This window comes from Larimichthys crocea, chromosome VI (genome assembly GCF_000972845.2).
Source record: "Larimichthys crocea isolate SSNF chromosome VI, L_crocea_2.0, whole genome shotgun sequence".
In the NCBI taxonomy this organism is placed as follows: Eukaryota; Metazoa; Chordata; class Actinopteri; family Sciaenidae; genus Larimichthys; species Larimichthys crocea.
The window spans coordinates 17,844,627-17,862,494 of record NC_040016.1 but is presented as its reverse complement, the minus strand read 5'-3'; the positions used below and the strand labels follow the sequence as shown (position 1 = coordinate 17,862,494).

General features: G+C 42.1%; 1 protein-coding gene across 2 annotated transcripts in view; it reads left to right on the top strand.

Moving 5' to 3' along the window:
- Positions 1–17,868, top strand: part of LOC104929066 (low-density lipoprotein receptor-related protein 1) — an 83,660-nt gene that overhangs the window by 19,740 nt on the left and 46,052 nt on the right. For both annotated transcript variants that reach the window (XM_019276689.2, XM_019276690.2), the window contains exons 3-7: positions 4,894–5,031; positions 8,343–8,462; positions 8,916–9,044; positions 9,162–9,425; positions 16,541–16,703. In XM_019276689.2, the coding sequence (XP_019132234.1) occupies positions 4,894–5,031; positions 8,343–8,462; positions 8,916–9,044; positions 9,162–9,425; positions 16,541–16,703 (814 nt within the window). The remainder of the gene's footprint in view (positions 1–4,893; positions 5,032–8,342; positions 8,463–8,915; positions 9,045–9,161; positions 9,426–16,540; positions 16,704–17,868) is intronic.

The following is a 17,868-nucleotide window of genomic DNA, read 5'->3' as shown; positions in this document are numbered from 1 at the left end:
TAAGAGCTGCTGGCAGTGAAGTGGTGCAGTGCTATTTATTCATGAGCTGTATTTATGGGTAAACATATTAAATTATTAATCTATATCCGGATGGCTGTGAAGTAGCAGCGTTAGTTTTAATTATCTGGTGCTTGTTAGTGGAATCTGCTGTAATAGTTTGAGTGTGTATGTGTATTTCTGACATTGTGTCATATCCTGAAGTGTGTGTAGGCTTGAAAATAAAGTTGAAGCAGTGGGTAGCTTTGCAGCTCTCCACAGTTGGCCTCATTTTGGCCCAAATAAAGTCTGGCTTTTATATATTTCGCTCTAGCACTGGCAGCAACCTGTTATTTTTTTGTTTGTGTGTTTGGTTATTGGTCGAATAAGCTTTGTGTTGACAGCATATGGTGGGGGGGGCATGAAGTAGAGAATGGAAAATCCCCACAGCCTAACAAGCTTTGGGCTCAGTGACAGCCTGATCCAGACCCAGATCTTGACTCCATCTCAGTCAGCTGGGCCTTTTTTTTTTTTTTTCTAGTGCCGGAGAGGGAACACAGATCAAGAGGCAGTTTCCAAGATGAATCACTCTGTAAAAACGTTACGAAAGGGAAAAAGTGCTGAAGGCCTTAGCAAAAACTAAGGACAATGTGTCTTTAAGTTTTAATCCCAAAACAGCACATAATTAGAAAGCTCCTGGCCCGCTTTCATCACTCTGCCCCGTGGCCTTTACCATTTCCCCAGCTCTCCCTCCAGGTGGCCGTGCCACAGTTCAGATCAGGCTTTGCACGTGACGTTTCTTACAACACCGTAGCTCAGCCTGCTTTGTAGGAGGCCACAGCCGATTTGTGTGATCCAAACAATGGTCTTAGTTCTCTAACCCCAGCCCCTCAGGCCCTCGGACTGGAAAAGTGCATGTGATCAACCTCTATATGTAGCAGCTTAAAGACTCCACTCGTGCAAGGTGTCTGAAATCCAGCATGCCCAAATCTTATTTTGATAGTTAGAGAAGAAAGGCTTTGTTTGGCTCTGTTGGCAACTTGGTCACCTGCAGAAATGTATCTGTTAGGTGTAACATTTCTTAAATGTATGTATTTGCCTCAAACTCCATACTCGGTTGCAGTTTTGATGAAGGTCGAGGCTGTTTATGTCTGCTTCTACACCTTCAGACAAATCTGTTAAGACAGACAGAGCAATGGAAAAAGTGAAATCTATCCTGGTATCTGCTGACGTCTCTCTGACGTCTGTAGTATCTACAGTAGTTCACCATAGGAAAAGAACAGTCAGATCTCCAGCCTCAGTACACCCACTGGCACTGTCACAAGCATGATCTGTGACAGCGGCGTGATGGACACACCAGGATCCTTTTTCCTTTTTCCTTGGGTGCCCTAATTGAACGACGGAACAGAACCAGCCGTCCTGTGCGGATCTTTCACTTCTCATTCAACGAGTTGTGTAGAGCAAATAGAAACTTCTTGAAGAGAAAAAAAAAAAAAGGTTCGAGCCTGCAAACCTGGCTCACTCACAGTAGAGGAATGTTGAATAAAAGACCCTGTTTAATTCAAATTTGCAATGCATTTTCCACTGCTGCGGCCCCCGCCGACCACTGCCAGCTTGCACAAGAATGAGGCCTTGTGGGGCTCTGTCCACTTCCTGTGGATGAGGTGTTCCACTCGGTCTTCTCTGTCTACTCTCTCTCTCTCTTTTTTCTCTTTCTGTTTTCGTTTTCCACACGTTGCCCTCCCACTTATACACTTACTGTAAATGGGTCAACAGATGTTGTAGGAAAAATGATGGGAGGAGATAAAGACGGAGACAGAGAGAGAGAGAGAGGGAGAGTGAGTGAGTGAGGAGGAGGGATCAGCCAACAGTTTGACTTTCCACACGGGCTGAGAAAGATGATCCCTGCAGAGGAGTGATCGGTTTCAAAGTTCATGACTGAACAAAGACAAAAGAAAGGAAGGAAGAGGGTTCATGCGTCATGCCTATTCTTTTAAAAGTTGACCACGAGTAGACAAATTATGAATCAGTTCACCATTTAGCTTTTTGGGAAACCTGCTCATTCCCTTTCTTTCTCAGAGTTGGACGAGAAGATCAACACCACTCTCGTTTCTATTTGTTAAATATGAAAATAGCAGGTGATTACCTCAGCTTAGCAGCATTCGCCGGCCTGGCTCCCTCCAAAGTTCAAAAATATGCCTTCTGACACAAGCTCAAGCTCACTAAATAACATGTTGTATCTTGTGAGTTTAATCCATTGGCTGTTTAGACTATTGGCCGAGTACAAGGACTTCTTCCAGCCTTGCTGTCATTGCTAGGTTGCCAGGCAACTGGTCACCAAGAAATAGTTACAGCACCACAGCAGAGAGGCTTATACAGCAACTCCCCATAAAACCAGAAATGTTTGTTCCAACGTTTCAGTTTGTGTATGAAACAATGTGTTAATTAGTGTTCTCGAGAGGTACTGGTGGGCTTATTATTGGTCCGGGCTTTGGCTGGTTCCCCCTTTATGCAAAGCTAAGCCACCTGCTGGCTCTAGCCTTTGTGGACAAGCATGGGTAGAAATGTTAATAAGTGCTTTTTTTTTAATTGTTGTTGTAATTATTACACCATAATTCAATCACTGCTTCTGATGGATACACTCATATAGTCATCTCTGGGCACAGTTCTGGGCGACACGTAGACTAGACATGAGGGCTGAAGTTGTACTGAGTCATTAGTCTTTTTGTGGATCGACTGGCCAGAGTCACAAGGCAGCACACCATCGTCCAAGAAAACAAGTTCAGGTCATTAAAGGGGAAAAGGCCTCCATGCTTAGCAGTGCATTCACTTCTATGTAGAGTTAGAGCTGCATATATTTAGTGTAGTGTCTTGGAAGGGAGTAGTTTTGGCTAAACTCATGTTCACCCTAGATGAATATATTTTCTTTCCCAGAGAAAACTACAATACCAGGCCTGCATGCCACTACACTAGCGTGCTTATTGTCTGTGTTTTGCCTCTGGGTTGGATGTGTGTGTACGCTGTAGATGTAGGGAAGGTAGTCATTTGGCTAGGCTCAGTTAGGATAATGGTGTGTTTGTAATTCCTGCTAGTTTTCTTTAGTGGTCATCTTTTGCTGCCACAATGGTTCTTTGAATGTCTGCCTCGCGGTTCTGCCTGCTAAGTTGGCAGGAGGGGAAAAAGATGAATGTAAATCCATGACGGATGAGAAAGGGAAGTCAGAAGAAGGAACAAAATGGCTTGCATAAGTTTGAAAAAAGGGGAACAAGCATTCCTGTTTTCTTAAATTGTTTTAGAATCGGATATCGGTCGGTCACTCATCGAACATTTGACCACATTATTGCATTTCTATGTACGTGACACTCACATATACATGCAGACATACAAACAGTTCCACAGTGTGTGTGTTTGGCTGATGAGGACAAATTCAGAAGAATTCAGTGCAGACTAAGCAGGGAGACACTTCCTGTTGAACTTTATCATACCAGAGATTGTGCTGCAGATTGGAGCTGCAGATTGGAGCATATTTCATATTTTTTTTTTTGTCTTTTGGCTGTCTGTTGTGTATTTCCCTGACGTGGGGTCAGCTGGCAGGTACTGACTTCGCAGCAGAGCTTGTGCTTTGAACAGATAAAAAGAGGGATTGAGGTGTTCTGTTCATCTGTCTATCAGGAATAGGTCCAACACCGTCGGCGATTTTGATCGCCTTCCATTTTCAGGAGGAGGTTTCTTTGAAAGTCAGTCCTCATCTCTCCCGTTTTTTAGTGGATTCATAGCCAGATTGCTGCGCGCCCACTGCAGGTTACTCCTGTCTTGTATCTGGTGTAATGTTTTGCCATCCACTAATATGAAGGATAGAGAGCTTGATGTGCACTCACAGCACTGGGGGAGTCAGTAGAGAAACATTTCTGTGTTTCTCCAGTCTGACAGATGCGTTGTCAGCCGCACATAGTGCCCGCTGTCGAAGGTCTGTCAACCACTGGCAGAATGAAAGGGCAGTGTTTTATAAAGATTGATTTTCAAGCATTTCTGCTTTACTGAACAGTTTATAGTCCAGATGAAATGGATGAGAGAGACAAAGCGAGAGGACGTAATACAAAGATCCCAGGGTAAGATCAGTCTTTGGAAATCATATCATAACTACACGGTTATGTACTGCATGGCTCCAAACAAACCTTTCTCGCAAGCAGGTTGTGGAGAGGCACAGCTGGGATTGTCTTCACAGATAAGGGAGTGCACTGCAATTTTGGTGTCCATTTTGGCATGACATTACAGCCGTGTTTTCTGCCTGCTGCTTCTTTCAGACTCAAGCAGAAAGAACAATTTTAGTGACTGTAGCCGCACACAGACCTCTCCAAAAACCAGCCAAAGTACTTTTTACTTTGATATACACCGTTTGCCTAGTGTGTATTCAATATGCATCAGATGACGATTGAAAATGCAACCGAGAAGAATTATATTTTTTGCAGAAATGATGTTGGATTATCTGTAGTCTCAATTATTTCAAGGTCAAATAGTGTGACTGAAATAATAAATCATTAAATGGTTAATCAACATGATCAGAATCAAAGAAGATTTCTGAAAAGTTGTTTGTCACATCAATGATGTGGAGTCTCATGAATTAAGCAGAGACTATTTTTTAGATATAGATATAGACTAGACATTAGTACATAGGTATTCAAGGATTCAAGGAGTTTTATTGTCATTACAGCACATGTAAACATGGGATGAAACGAAACTGGTTTCCCCGATATCAAATATAAAATATAAAAAATAAATTATTGATAAGACTTAGCAATAATGTATGTAAATTAATAGGGTTTACAGAAAACAGTCTTTGGAAATTGCAGAGATTCGGTTGGCATTAATAAATGCAACTTCTTTTCAGTCATCCATGTTTTTGTTTGTCTCCCTCAGGTCCACACAGTACCATATCCCGGTGCCCTCCCAATGAATACCAATGTGGAGGAACAGAACTCTGCATCCACATGAGCAAACTGTGCAATGGGGCTCCAGACTGCACTGATGGCTGGGATGAGGGCCCACACTGCAGAGGTAACAACATCACACACACACACGTCTTTTGGTATATGCAACATGAGTGTATGCAGGTTATTAATATAGATCTTGTGCTAGTACATCCTGGAGTCTGACTGGGTTTCTGTTGTTCCTCACTTATCTCCTGAAATCTTCACACTGTGACGCATGAAATCACAGTAACATTGATTTACCGCGTCAGTGTGAAAATATTGGATCGGGCTGTTAAAACCGTATCGGACATCCTTTAATGGGGTTTACATGGAGCCAAATGGTCATTAATTTATTCTGTTAAATTAGGGAAGTTATCATTGTGAAACCAGAAACTGGGAAGCAATTTATGATGAGGCTAAAGAATGTATTAATGTTCTCTAAAGAAGGGATAAAAAAGAAAAAAAGTGCTGATCAAGTTGAACACTGTGAGAGAAAAAAGAACTCGACGTACTTAAGGATAAATTATTACAAGGATGGGTGACTGTACCGGAAACTTAACCAGGCCTGAAGACTTCCTTTTTTTTGGAAGTCTGTCAAAAGGTTAGCAGAAGAACGTGACTGATGATGAATCAGTAAGACTGTCCATCAAGCTGTTTTGTGTCCAAACACAGGTCAAATAAATGTAAAACTACCCAGCATGCATCATTACCGCTGCATTACTCTTGGAGAACTTTTGGATTGCTATTAAATATATATATATTTTTTCCATTTTGCTTGATAAAACGTCCAAACTTTCTTTTCCACCCTTCAACCTGTAGAAAATCCACAAACTAGAACCTTAGGGAAGCAAAACAAAATCCTGAATTAATATTCTATCCAGAGGCTCTGAGATTTAGGCACAATGTGTGCACCTGTCTTTTTTGTTCTTCTTCTTATTAATCTCCCAACTACACCTCCACCTCCAGTTAAAAAATTTGTTAGGATGAAATATTTATTAAAGAAACATTTGAAAGAGGCTTTGGAAAGGACCATCAAATTTTCATGTGCTTTCAGGCTCGCTGGACTTTGAAGCGAGAGTCGAGCTTTGTGACAGTTCATTTCAGGGTTTTATTAGGTGAAAGGGTTTGGTTTTTTTTTTAGTGTGGGTAAGTATATGTATGCATCATGCAAATCACATATATCTCTAAGTGCTTCAGTCAGGGGTCGTCTGATTTGATACGTTTGCTCAGATCTACTTTTATTTGCTGCAAAGTAAATATTTTTCACGGTTCGGTTGTTGACATTGTTGCCCATGTTGGTTTTCTAAACACATCTCAGTTGTTCGGTGCTCAGACTTGTTTTGGAAAATTCCTGGGCATGTCATGTAATTTGAACTGTGGTTGTCCCAGCAAGCGTCTGGAGTGCAAGCAGGAAGGCTTGTCTGTAAGATTCAATGCAGTGTATGGGGACAGCAGCAAGGCAGTGATAATATGGAGCAGAGACCACTGAAACGTCTTGGTGTAAAACCAAAAAATGCACAAACTAAAAAGGAATCTGCTGATTTGCATGGAGTAGTTTTTTTCTTCAAGTTAAAGTTTAACTTTATAATAGAAATTCTTTTGGTCAGTGGTGCAGAAATACAGTGTGTACAGTACAGCAGCAAATCTGTGGGCTTTAGTTTCTTTTATCTCAGAAATATGTCAAGATTCTTGATTCTCTCCTCCCGGAGGTGTTATGTTCATGTGATCTGTCCGCCAGTGTTTCTGGGCAAAGTGAATCACTTGAGACTGATAGATCTCAGCCTGGTTTGACATGACTGTGTCTGTTTGGCCATGACTCACTGTGTCTTCGTTTATTTCTCACAGGATACGCAGCGCACTGTTAGAAACTCTGCTGATCGTCGGTCGCTCAGTTGAGTGGAAGATGTGATTGTAGCGCGTTGTCTTTGTGCCCTTCTATTATTTGATGTGTGTGTGTAGCCTCGGAAATGGTCGAGGTTGGCAGGGCGGTATCGTTTGTGAGTTCATGACAGAAGTATTTGTTGACGGTGTCTCTCAATTTACAGACCATATGTGTAAAATTAGTTTTAATAATAAGCAGTAACTAGTGACAGATATTGATTTTGTTATTTGTCATTCCTTGTTCTAGGAAGTCTTATTCTCAAAATCTCTTTATTGGAATTAGTTTAATCTAATCACTAGTTTTGCTAATTACTCTTGACTGTACATTTACATTCACTATTATTCACTATTAAACTACAATATCTGGAACAACAAACTGGTTTTAGTTAGATAAACATCCTCATTTACTATATTTAAAGGTTATTATACATTTTTCAAGATAGGGATGTTGAAGTATTTTATTTGTGAATTTCATTTGTTTTTTTTCCAAATTTAAAAAATTCCAAAGCTCAAAGTTTAGACCTTTTTTTTCCACTTTGTACAGTAGCAGCACTGTGTCCTGCAAAGAAAAGCTTTATTAATGGGTGTCATGGTGCAGTTTTGGTCCTGAGAACTTCTGCACGTCCGTAACTCTTGACAGTGAAAAGACATCGAGAACAAGTGGGAACAGCTCGATCGGTCAGTTATGCGTCATATAAGAACCTAAGGTTAAGGCTCTGGAGTGCATTTGTGACCAAAACAAGCATTTAAACAGAGGAACACAATTCATCTTTGGAAAATAACAATAAAATTGTTCAATGTTACAGGCTAAAATGTTTTTCTAATCCTGTATCTCTGCAGCTTGTTAACTTGAATGAGTTTTCCAGTTCTGAACTCTCATCGGTGACACATTCCGGTTGAATAGATGTTTTTTTCCCCTTCAGTGACAGGTTCTAGGCACTGTTTGTTAGAGGCTGTCTGCTTCTGAACTGCTGACGTGTGATCACACTGCATTTAACAGCGCGTACTGTAGATCGCGTCACTTGTCACTTCTAAAGCTCGCTGCTGAGCTGATGGTTAACTCAGCTGACCTCAATGTGCCTCATTGTCAGGAGGAGGCTGCGGAGAATAGAGTTCATTAATTTAGCAACACGCATCAAGTTTATTTATTACGCTTCAGCACCCTGCTGAGCTGTAAATTTTCTCCAGATAGCGTTCGATGGCATCTTCAGCAGCAGCACCTGCTCCTGTTACCTACAGGCACACCTCTCTCCCTTGTCTTATGCAAGACACTATCCAGCAGGATGAATGAAATGAGTGATTACAGCATAATCTGTGGGTTCATAGTGGTCTGATGAGTGGATTATTATATAATCCGCCTCCTATTAGAACCACTCACGCAGTGTTTCAGCCAAAAAACAATATTGGTAACAGCAAGAAACATAAGTAAACACCTTACCCCCTTAAAAGCCATCTGTTGTCGCCGTGTTCTCTTCCTATGCAAATGATGCCATGACTTCTGCCCCCTCCCCGCAGAGTTTGTGTCCAACTGCTCGATCGCAGGATGTCAGGAAAGCTGTGCGGTGACTCCAACGGGGACGGCTTGTTACTGTAAGAGTGGTTATGAGATCAGCCCAGATGGAAAGACATGCAAAGGTAAGTACCTCGTAACAATGGCTTTCCGTGATACCTACGGTTAATTATGTGCCGTGGCAGGCGATCTTTGTAATGCAAACGGCCACCGGCATGACAGGATGAGAGCGCTGCTGGAAAACTGTAATATGTTGCACCCACAACAAACAGAAGCTTACGTAGCTTATGTGCTTACCTGTCCGGTAGACTCCATATCAGTGCTGATTCTTTCAGCTTCCAGTATTTACTCGGGTTTTGGAGAAATCAAGTGCAAAGCACACAGTCGGTAATAAGGGGAGCCTTGGAGTATTTCCTCCAAATGACTGTTTATTATGTTATAATATTTTGTGCAATGAGCCAACTTTAATGACTCACTAATTAAATCTGGCAAAAATACAAATCTGAATTTTAGGGTTTTATTTCTTACTCGAGTTTGTTATTTGCTGTACCTGACCATCTGTTGTTTCTGTGGTGCAGACTTTGATGAATGCACTGTGTATGGGACCTGCAGCCAGTCCTGTACCAACACTGAAGGCGCCTACACCTGCTCCTGTGTGGAGGGCTACTTGTCCCAGCCAGACAACCGTTCGTGCAAGGCCAAGAATGGTAAGTACCAGCAGACAGCAGCAGGACTGAATGTACGCCAGTTTGACTGACACAGTCGGGATGTTCTGTTCATCTTCCTCCTGCGGACCGCTGATCATGTCCGTGTTTTGCTTTCAGTGCCAGTAGACCGTCTGCCCGTCCTGTTGATCGCCAACTCCCAGAACATCCAAGCCACCTCCCTGAGTGGCACCACAGTCCACAGCCTGCTATCTACCAGCACCAAACAGACCACAGCAATGGACTTCCTCTACGCCGAGGAAACTGTCTGCTGGATCCACGTGGGAGATTCCCCCTCATCCACACACCTTAAATGTGCCAAGATCCCCAATCTGAAGAGCTTCACAGAGGAGAAAGTCATCAACATCTCCCTCAGCCTGCACCGTGAGTACACCACAGCAGTATGCAGCTTCACCCCGGTTTAGTGAGTGAACAATATGATCTGCACCAGCCCCGAGTACAAAATGTCACAGCCCAGTTCTCCACACATAATACATTATACAACAGCAGGAAAAGTTGCCTCACTCTGCAACAAGGCGTGTTTTTAGGATATTTTATTCCTGCACAGTACATATACAGTGAATTTCCTCAGCAAATTTCAATAGTTCATGTGGCAAGAGCTGTGGTAACGGCACAAAGGCGGGAAGAAAGTGTTGCAGGGTTCTCTATTGTACCCATTTCACATAGTTAAAAACAGTCCCGCTCCACTCTGCGTTTTGAAATAAGGTTTTTACACCACCCATCGTCTTGTCCTAATGCGATGTGTATTTGCCTGATTAGATAACGCGTGAGAAGCACTTGCACCTTTTTCTCTTGTACAAAGGAGGGAAGAAAAGCTGTATTTGTACAGCATTTCACTCAGAAAAGTACATTTCGTGCTTCCATTATTCATGCAGGCCCGACTAAAATGAAGCGTTAGACGTGGTGCATACTGAACAGCACAGAGCAATGATGAAAGATGAAAATACAGGAGAAAAAGTCTCCTGCAGTAGGTGGACCTCCAAACTTTTGGCCTTTTACATTGGATTCTTGAAAGCAAAAGAACATCGAATCAGATGTTATCGGCTCTGTTTTTGGTCTGGTTGCTGGAAACAAATTCAGATGTTCATCTAGCAGTTTAGTCATCCAGTCAAGTCATTCCAGTTCATCTGTTGTTTTGGTCACCCCCACCATCAGATAGCTGTAGTAAAGCCTTAGGCTACAGGCCTTGGCTGATCCTCACCTTGAATTATTATTTTTGTCTGGTTTGCATTCTTTGCAGATGGTGTGATGTGGCTGGGCTTGTTGGTCTAAATCATCATTTGCACATGCGGGTTGTTTTAAACATGTTTCACATGTAAACAGGTGGCATCGGTACCTGAAACGACAAGTCCTTCTTAGCTGGTCTGTGAATCAGAGCACATTAAAAGCAGCTGTATTTTTCCATGGCTTAAGTTTGTGTTCCAGAAAACGCGAGAGTCTCTTCCCCCGTAAAAATGAAACCAAAAGACAGACGGAGAGTGCGATTGAATGCAGGCGCATGCATGTGCACGGAGACAACCTGCGGGTCGAAAAAAACCACGCCCTCATCCGGTTGCCCCTCCTTCCTTTTATCGCTTCTTCCAGCTTCGTCTTTCGGGGCAACTTGTCTTCACAGTGAATCCGAGCCAAAGCCAACAGGAATGCGTCGTTGTACTATTTCTTAGGAAGCTGGTCGACAGATGAGTTATAACTCTCCTCATTGTTATACTTCTCTGCAAACATTGATTAAAGCCCTTTTTTTTTTCCCTTGAAAACAACACTGCATTTCTCTCTCGCTTAGTCACTATGATTCTAGCCTGTTCTTCTCTGGTCTCCCCACAATCCCTCTGATCTGTAGACAAGACTCACTGAAATACTGTAATTGTACGGAATCATATAGCTCAGATTTATTCCTCTTTCTCTGTTTTTTTTTTTGTTTTTTTCCACTTGCATACGAGCATTGTGACCGATCAGATCCACTCAGTGTGCAGTGTGCTGGTCTCTGCTCACGTCCCCCTTTTTTTTTCCATGTGACTAGAGAATGCATTAAGATGACAGAAATAACTTTCTCATCGCGGACCATCAGACAAAATGAATAGACAGAGTGATGACAGTCTGGCTTCTCCGTCCTCGCACACGCACGCACGATGTGATGTAGCTGTCATTTTGGAAATCTGCTCATTTCAAAACCAGACGACATGAGACAAGCGCCGAGCAATGAAAACTGTGCACGAGGCGTTTTAGTGTGATAAGATAAAGATCAAGGCCCGATGCACCTTTTGCTCTGTTTTTTTGAGCCTCAGCCAGCACCACATCAGTTATTAACACATTATACAATACATCCGAGCCTGAAATCACTGAGGCTCATCGTGAGATTTTCTGCTATGAAAAACATTATGTGTGCTTAATAATTACGATCGGGGTAATTAAACAAACATGGATTATCACAGTGGATGCCGTCGTGCGGCGCTCACCAGAATCTCTGCTCGCGCTGAACTCGACAATTTAAGGACCAGAAGAATTCGCAGGAAATTCCAGCAGCTTCAGATGGGTTCTCCACGGCTGTCCCCCCCACACACACACATACACACTCCCACACACACACACACACGCACACACACACACACACACACACACACACTGCAGCGCCCGTGGTGTGCAGACACATCCTGATAGACTTGCACACACACACACACACACAAACAAAATGGTGAACTGGAAGCATTGAGGGACCGTGGCCAGGATGTGCATGGTGAAAGATTACAGCTGTATATATCTGAAATAAGGAAGCAATTCAAGTGACCAAGTGACAATATTGCTACTTTTATGTCAATGTGTGCATGAGTGGGATGTGAAAAAAGGCTCAGAGATGCAGCGAAGGTAAAATTCCAACTGGCAGAGAAATGAAAGTCCTAGTTTAAAGAATAAAGTAACCCTATTTTAGGTGTAAACAGATGCTTCAAGTATAAACCTTTTACATCTATGATGACTAAGACCAATATGATGTGTGGAATATCTAAAGAGCTGCATCATTTGACCGACCAGCAGCAGACCCCCAAAAACAGATTGCTTTAGTGCAAAAAAATGTGCGATACAAAAAGAGCAGATTTTTCTCATCTGTTCCAGCCCTATAATCTGGCCCGACTCTGCCTAGACAGCAGGGTTGGTCTTTTTTGGACTGGCTGCTTGGCGTGTGAGTGTGACAGAATAGGAGGAGCAGGTTTATGCTTACAGTCAACATGGAAGGAGCCAGCAGCAGCAGCAGCAAACCCAATGGCAGCGGTGAACATACAGGAAATGATGCGTGTGTGGTTGTGTGACTCATGACCTCAGTATGCCACAGATGAGTTGTCCAGATGTGTCTCCACCCCCCCGCCCCCCTCTCTTTGCACTCTTTCACTCTCTTTCTCTCACTTTCTCACTTTCATCACATTCCCTTTGACTCTTTTTTTCTTCTTTCCCCTCGGTCCCACTTTCTGTTTCCAACGTTTCAACGTACACCTACTCTCATCCTATATATGTCGCTTCTCGCCGTTACTAATCGTACACACGCGCACGCAAAAGTGATGATGTAAAGCTCCATGTGACAAAGAAAAATATTTTTCTGGTTATTTTTCTACTTTTAGCTCCTACTAAACAAAACATATCCAATTTAATATATATAAAAATAACACATAAAGATCACTGTGCACCAAATAAAGGCTCGCTGAAGGTGCTGGAGCTGGAGACTTCATTTATATGAGCTGCTGCACACTTCAGTCTGTGCAATATTAATTTGAACAAGACTACAATCTGCAGTGCAAATGCAATGTATGTTTTGTTTTTAAATTACTTTTGAGCAACACGTCTAATTTGCATTTTATATAGCATATTATAAATGACCTGGACCTTGTTTATTATTGTAAGTTATGGTTAGGAATGCATTATCGCAGCAGGAAACAGCCAGTGAATACATTTATATGAAAAATCTTATATATATTATATGAGATAGATTCAGTAGTTGAAGCTGATGCTCCACACTATGCACAGGAGGACTGATCCTGGAGCTATCACTAAGCCTCTCTTCATTACTTGAACTGTAAGAGCTACAGTACCTGCTCCCCCCCCCTGCACAGTGAGCCGCACCATGCTGCTTAGCACAGACACTGGCCTGAAATCTCCTTAAGAGGTCATGTGCTGTTAAAAGGCAAGTCAGTCAGCACATTTTCAAATATTCTCTCCATTCAACACTTTATTAAGCTTTAAACTAACTCTGAACTTTCGAAAGAAAATGTGTTTTTTATATATTTTTTTATCTTGTTGTTGTGTTTTCTGGTGTGACGCCTTCGCCAGATGCTCGAGGGAGTGTTTTTGGAGTGCGAGGGGGAAGTGGGGGTTGGTGTTAAAGCTTTAGTCGCAGTTTAAAAGTGACAGTTCAGAGGTATTGAACCCATATGAGCTCCATTAAAAGTAATGCCACCGATATAACTACGCTATTGATCCCCTGTGTTAGCGTCACAGTGCAAGCAGTGGGCGCCTGCGAAGATGTCAGCCCCTCATTGTACTGCTATATATAATAACTGAACATTTCTCCGTGTAGCGATGCATTATAAATACGTTGTGTAGACATCCACTTGGCTGTTGTTTTTCTTAGACCAATGGGGAGCGAAGAAACGGACAAGAAAACACGTAGAAAACAAGTTGTTTAGAGGGATCGGGGGGGAAAAGAAAAGAAGAAGAAGAAGAAGGAGGCAGCCGGTTCTGTTTTTTCAATTATGCTGTTGTTTTTTATAGCATAGTTTCAGACAGAGCTGCAGTTAATGAATCCAGACTGTTTTTCCACCTCTGGGGAACAGACAAAGGGGAGGGATAGGGAGATGATGCATTGAGAAGGAGAGAGAGAATGGGAGGAGGTGGAACAGTCTCTGGCTTTGCTGGAGCCGTTTCTGTTGAACAGAGGTGGAGGACATTTTCAGGGCTCTCCGTAAAACTTTCTGAATATTGCACAATCCCCTCTCTTCGACCCCCTCCTTTGTTTACCCATTGCCTAATCAGTAAGTCAGTGTGTTGTGTGGGGGCAGCTGGAAGCATTTAAACAGAGAACTCTGTGTTAAAAATTAAGAACACCTTTGGGAATACGGCCCCTGATTCCCATAAACCCCAGAAATGCTGCTGCACAATGCCCAAGTTTCCTTAGTGGAAATCAGATCTCTCTCTCTCTTTCCCTCTTTCTTCTCTTGTCTGTCTTTTTTTTTCTCCTCCTCCTCACTTTTTCTTCCTCTCCTCTCCGCCCAGCTGCATTTTTTCTTTTTATCTGTTTTCCACTTTTTCTCCAAAATACTTGAAAGTGTTTCCTTCCCGTAGTTAGTCAGACTTTTCAGAATGTGTCACTTTTTTTTTTCTAAACACAGTGGTCTCCTCTGGAATTACAGTTAATTTTATTGCCTTTGCAGAGGAATTCGCTTTGTCATTTCCCCCCACCCAGGTTTTTCTTTCCTGGTTAGAGAAATCGATCCCGTGGTCACCACAGTGACCCGATCGCCCTAGTAAACATACCACAATATTATACCTCCGCCCTTTGCACTGGGCACTGCAAGGCTAGGGACTCCTGCGGCATGACTTTAGCTGTGATTTTAGATGTGTGTGTGTGTGTGTGAACATACATGTGTGTGTGTGTGGATAGTTCAGTGCAGAGCAGAGCTTGTGGCAGCTGTGAAAATACAAATCTTGTGGTTAGTGAAGCCCTCCTCCCCACACTTTCTCCCAGTCTCAGTCCTTCGAGCTCACTCATACTGTATGCTTATATACATCAAGTATAGTTTTCATTCCTTATATTATGATTAATATTTGACGTTGGTGCTGGAGGGAGTGTTCAGACGCTTTGCTCAAGTAAAAGCAAAACCACAATGCAGGAGAAAAAATGTCTCACATTCAAAATGTCAACATCTTTATGTTTTCAGTGACTATTATGTGAGAAGGGGGTCACTTGTAGTAGTTCTACACAGCTTAACAAAGTGTTATGGTGCCTTCCAACTTATTTTTTTAGTGTTTTTCTGCTGCTGCTTTACTGTTTTAGTTCAGCCACATTGTCTTTTTAAAAAAAGACGGCCTTTGACAAGAAATGCAAGGAGACAGAGAGAGAGAGTTGAGAAAGACATGCAACAAAGGTCCCCAGATAAAATCACACCTGGGACGTTGTTGTTATGGTATTAAGTACTCAGCTGACCGGCTATTTTTAGGAGGAAAGGTGCGCTGTACTCTTCCTGCTCAGCACCAAAAAGACAGACGGACAGACGACGTTAGTAACTTGCCAGCTAGTGAATGTAAAGGAGCGTTTTTTTGCAGCTGAAGCTAAATATTTCCTTCGTAAGTTTGTAAAAAAAAAAAAAAAAGCAAACACGGAGCTAAAATGAGATACAGTGTTGGACTTATTTATATTCAGGAAGGAGTGAAACACAAGAAATGAATGCTATAACTATATATATATCAACGAAAACTATGTATGTCAGCGTTGTGTTCAGCTTGTTCGGAACTCATTTGAATTATTTTTGGGTAGTTTGCTATTATAAAGCAATGCATGATCATTTTTATGTTTATTATAGATTTTTTTTATCCAAGTTTACAAAATAGCTACTAACTGCAGTAGGATAAAGTTGCATAAAAATCAGATGTATACTTAAGTACAGTATTCGAGTACCACCACATGCTACAGTAAATTGATCATTCTGGACCCTTTAAGATTCTCACAGCTTCTTCAGCTTTAACAATAGCTTTCTGTCTCTGATCCTTGGCTCAGATTCAGTGTGGCTGAGCTGCTGTTTGAGGAAAGGAAGGAAGAGGAGGGAATGAGGGAACCAGAGAGAGAGAGAGGGGTATATTAATGTCTCATGTTATTCTTTTTCACTATTTTTCTCCTCTCTCAGACCCCTCCCTATGTGGTCCTGCAGTTTGGACAGAGCAGGGGTATTCCAGTTTTTTTTTTCTTTTCCAGCATAGTTTCTGTTGAAATTCTTCCCGCCGTAAATATTCCATATAGTACGTGTGCGGTGCTATTTAGGTATTTGATTTTCGTCGACGGGTGGTGGCACTGGTCTTCCCCGTGAGCTGAGCCTCAGGAAAATAAATGCAGCTGGTTGGTTACAGCCACGGCAACATCAGACTCAGACTCAGTCTCATATTCTGTCCGTCTGAGTGACTTTGAATGACAGGCGCATTAACTAGACACTCCCTAATTGGAGTTGGCTGTCATTTAATTTGTCAATAAAGAACACTTCCCCAAGCCAGGCTTGAAAAACCTGGACGTGCATGTGAACGCGTGTCTGTAATTGTTGCTGACTAATTCACTTCATCACATGACTCTGACTCAAACCCCAAACCCATCTGCTGCAAAGTACAAGTACAACAACATCACACGCTCCAGTCGAAACGAATCAGTTCAGGTTTCCCGAGAACACAAGTTGTGTTGCCTCCCTGTGTCCTATCTCATCCCCTCCTCACCGTGCTGCTCTCTCTCTATCCAGATGTGGAACAGATGGCCATCGACTGGCTTACCGGAAACTTCTACTTTGTGGATGACGTGGATGACAGGATCTTCGTGTGTGACAAGGACGGGCAATTATGTGTCACCCTCCTGGACCTGGAGCTGTACAATCCTAAAGGCATCGCCCTTGACCCCACCATGGGGTCAGTTTGAATCACTTTCTGTCTCATGCATAAACACACACACACACACACACACACATATATATATATATATATCTATAATAATATATATATATATTTATATATATATTTAAAGACATAAACGCAAAGACAGGTACCATATATGTGCTATTTTCTCAAAATACAGCCTTGCAGAGAAACACTTAGTCCCATGAGAGTAACTGGAGTCAGACTTCTGTCATCTGTCAGTGTTACCCAACTTTAAAAGTACGAGTTGAAATGGGGTAAAAGGCTAAAGTGAGGTTTGGACACTGGAGTAATTGAGTACAGATGTTCTGTTTGCACTGTGGTATGCTGACCGTATAGTGTGTAAAAGCATGTTTTTTTTTTGTTACAGCTCTTTTGTTTATGACCAGAATTTCCAACTGGATTCCTGAAAGTGTGTCTATATCTGTGGTGCATGCTTGTGTGTGTGTGAGAGAGAAAGGGAGAGAAAGAAGGAAAGAGAAAGAGAACTTGTGTTTGGAAAAAATTAACAGCATGAACGTGAGAACGGGTGTGTACATGTGCGCACATTCGCTCGTAGCGACACACATCGTTTTCATCCCACGCAATATCCTCGGCCGTAATTGGTTCTTCCAGTAATAAGGTCAGGTAGATTCACTGTATGTATTTTTTTCTTCTTTTTTTTTTGTTCAGTTTGGTTTCCGTGGTCTGCAGTGTCATTAGAGGGGGAGAAAAACAACAATAACAACATTATAACAGAAAAAAGTCATCTGTTCTGTTGTTGAATTAGTGACCACAAATCTTTCCAGAAATGCCACACTGTCTATTTACTGCTATAGTCACCCTAAAAAAAGAAAAAGTTGATTTAAAAAAACAACATGGTTATGTTTCTACTTCCCTTCATGTACTGGTTACTGGTTGTGGAATGACTCCACCATGACAAGATGTTGAGGTTTAGTTTAGACAGCGAATCTCGAGATAATTGATGAATGAAATTGTGTGGGGTGAGTTTTCCAGCTTGTTTAACGCACACAAAAAAAAGACGATTTTGCTCGCTAACGCCATTCACAGGGCGGGCATGATTTGTTATTTAACAATTTTTGTTGTTTGGCTGTGGTGAAAACCATATGAAAATAATGATTATGCTCTGCTTGTCAGGTTTATAGTGGAAATGTGCTTG